Below are 2,389 nucleotides of genomic sequence, written 5' to 3' on the forward strand. Positions count from 1 at the left end.
CCAGGACAGGCTCCAAAGCCACAGAGAAACCCTGTCTCGAAAAACCAAAAAAAAAAAAAAAACCAAACAAAAAATAAATAAAATTTTGATAATTTATTTTTGTATGAGTGATACGTATACAAGATTAAGAAAAGAAAGCCCTAACAAAGCAGTGTGTGCCGTGGATTCAGCCCCTTGCATTGAGACCTGTCTTTTCTGCAGGCACTTAGTTTCTTTGTTAACTTACTGTTGTTCTTTTCCTCTGTGATCCTTCCTGATAGATGTTTTGCTCAAATATTATTGGAAATCATGAGTATGTAGTGATAAGGGTTTTCACAGTTGTTTTTGACATGTTGAGGTCAGAGATGCAATTAGGAACGCAGGAACTCTGATTTTCCTAGTGGAAGTGAATGAGTTCAGATTGCAATATCTCAATGGGGGCAAGAGAGATCGCTCAGTGGATAGGAGCACACCCAGCAGCTGTGAGCACGCCTTTAATCGCAGCACTTGGGAGGCAGAGGCAGGTGGATCCCTGTGAGTTCAGTGACTCAGCATGTATTTGGTGGTTATTGTTTTTAGTGCATAGTCATGTTGAGTTTGCTGTAAGATGTTTATATGTCTAATTAGTAGTCTTTACTCACCTAAAAATAATCTGCTTGAAAGGCTTTTGATTACAGTATCTTCTGTTAAAAAAAAATCAGTACCACAGACACAGAAATCTTATTTCAGGTAATAGACTATGTCAATTCATACAAGTCCGTTCTTACTTCAATCAAAAAAGAATACGATGCCTTTATTGAGACAATAAAGAAAGGCCGAAGAACTGCTTTTTATCTCCATGGGAAACTTAAAGTCTTGGCAGCAGAGCCCACAGCACTGGTGTACCACCAGAGAAGAGCCATCCAACTTGAAACCAAGTGAGTGTGTCAGTGTCGTGTCATGCGGCTCGATACTAATAACTGTTGGTCCTTAGTCCTGCTGTTTGGTTTATTATTTTGAGACAGGGTGTCACTATTCAGCCTAAGCTAACTGTGTCTTCACCATGCTGGCCTTGCTCAAGACCTTCAGCCTTCAGTGCTAAGGTAATAGAATTATACCATGCCTACATTTAATTACATTTGATGTTAAAGCTGTAGTTTTATATTCCCTCCTACCAACTGTATTATTATGTATTTTGAGTAAAACTGTTAATATTTTTGCTTGAGGATTTTATGATCCCTCATAGATACTGGAGGTACATTGTGGTATGAAAGTGGGATGTCATTTCATGCATGGGCGATTTGACAGTACAAGTTCATGATTCCCACCAAAATTACAGCACTCCGTCCGGTGATTCCCCAATAATAAGTGACCCACCAAATAATAAAATGCCCTTTGAAAAACAATGTTTTTGAGATAAGGTTTCACTCTGTAGCTCTGGTTGAACTCAAACTTACAGCAATCCCCCTGTCTCAACTTTGTAAACACTAGTTTCTCACACTTCAGTGTGGTGTACTAGATGTCATACTACTTTGGGACTTCTGGCCTCCAGAATGATGAGAAGATAATGTTGCTAAGTCTCAAGATTTATAGTGATTGTTGCAATAGCCCCCAGCAAAGTAACAGTTCTCTTTTTCTTTCTCTTCTTCTTTTGATTGTTTAAAGCTTTTCTTTAAGCCTAGTGAAGTGGTTCACGCCTGTAATCCAGCACTGAAGGAGCAGTCTCACAAATTCAAGGTCAAATTTAGCTACATAATAAGATCCTTTCAAAAGAAAGAAAAAAGAAAAGTAAAAATACTTTTTCAGTTGTAGCAGTTGTTTTACTAAACAGAATAGATGGTATTTGTAAACAGATTATAGCTAGTGTTTGTTGACTTGCAATGGGTTAGAAATAATAGTACTTGCTTTCCTTGGCATTCTGAGCAGAATTGTTCCCTATTTGTGTGTCAGCTTTCTCCAGGCATTCTTTTCTGAACATCTAGTTCATAGCGAGCCAAATCAAGCAACAATCTAGCCTGTTTTACTTTAGATATTGTGATTCAAAAATTAAATTGGGTGCGACAGGCACACAAAAGCATTTCTGTTTTTTCTTTCAGAGTGAGGATTATTGAAAATAATTCCAAAGAGATTCAGTCGCAAATAGACGAGATGAGACAGCTGAGGGCAGAGTATGACAAGAAAGAAGTGAAACTCTGTGCTTCCACCAGGCAGCTCTGGAGACCCATCCCAGGTGCAGCATCTCCGCATCTCCTTCACAGCCCCGTTTCAGGGAAATCCCCAGCGTGTCCAGCTGGCTGTCTCTTACAAAAACATCAAACATTTTTTACAAAAAAAATTGTATGGGGGCTGGAGAGATGGCTCAGTGGTTAAGAGCATTGCCTGCTCTTCCAAAGGTCCTGAGTTCAATTCCCAGCAACCACATGGTGGCTCA

The 2,389-nt window shown here is 39.3% G+C and overlaps 1 protein-coding gene across 2 annotated transcripts in view; it reads left to right on the top strand.

Annotated features, from left to right (window-relative positions):
- The window catches only part of Clhc1 (clathrin heavy chain linker domain containing 1), a 35,920-nt gene that overhangs the window by 8,581 nt on the left and 24,950 nt on the right, over positions 1-2,389 (top strand). Inside the window, exons 3-4 of one of the 2 annotated variants that reach the window (XM_005359165.3) lie at positions 709-896; positions 2,055-2,188. In XM_005359165.3, the coding sequence (XP_005359222.1) occupies positions 709-896; positions 2,055-2,188 (322 nt within the window). Of the gene's footprint in view, positions 1-499; positions 897-2,054; positions 2,189-2,389 lie in introns of those variants that run through there. The other variant, XM_026785380.1, reaches the window with a different exon arrangement.

The sequence above is a fragment of the Microtus ochrogaster genome, linkage group LG1 (genome assembly GCF_000317375.1).
Source record: "Microtus ochrogaster isolate Prairie Vole_2 linkage group LG1, MicOch1.0, whole genome shotgun sequence".
NCBI lineage: Eukaryota > Metazoa > Chordata > Mammalia > Rodentia > Cricetidae > Microtus > Microtus ochrogaster.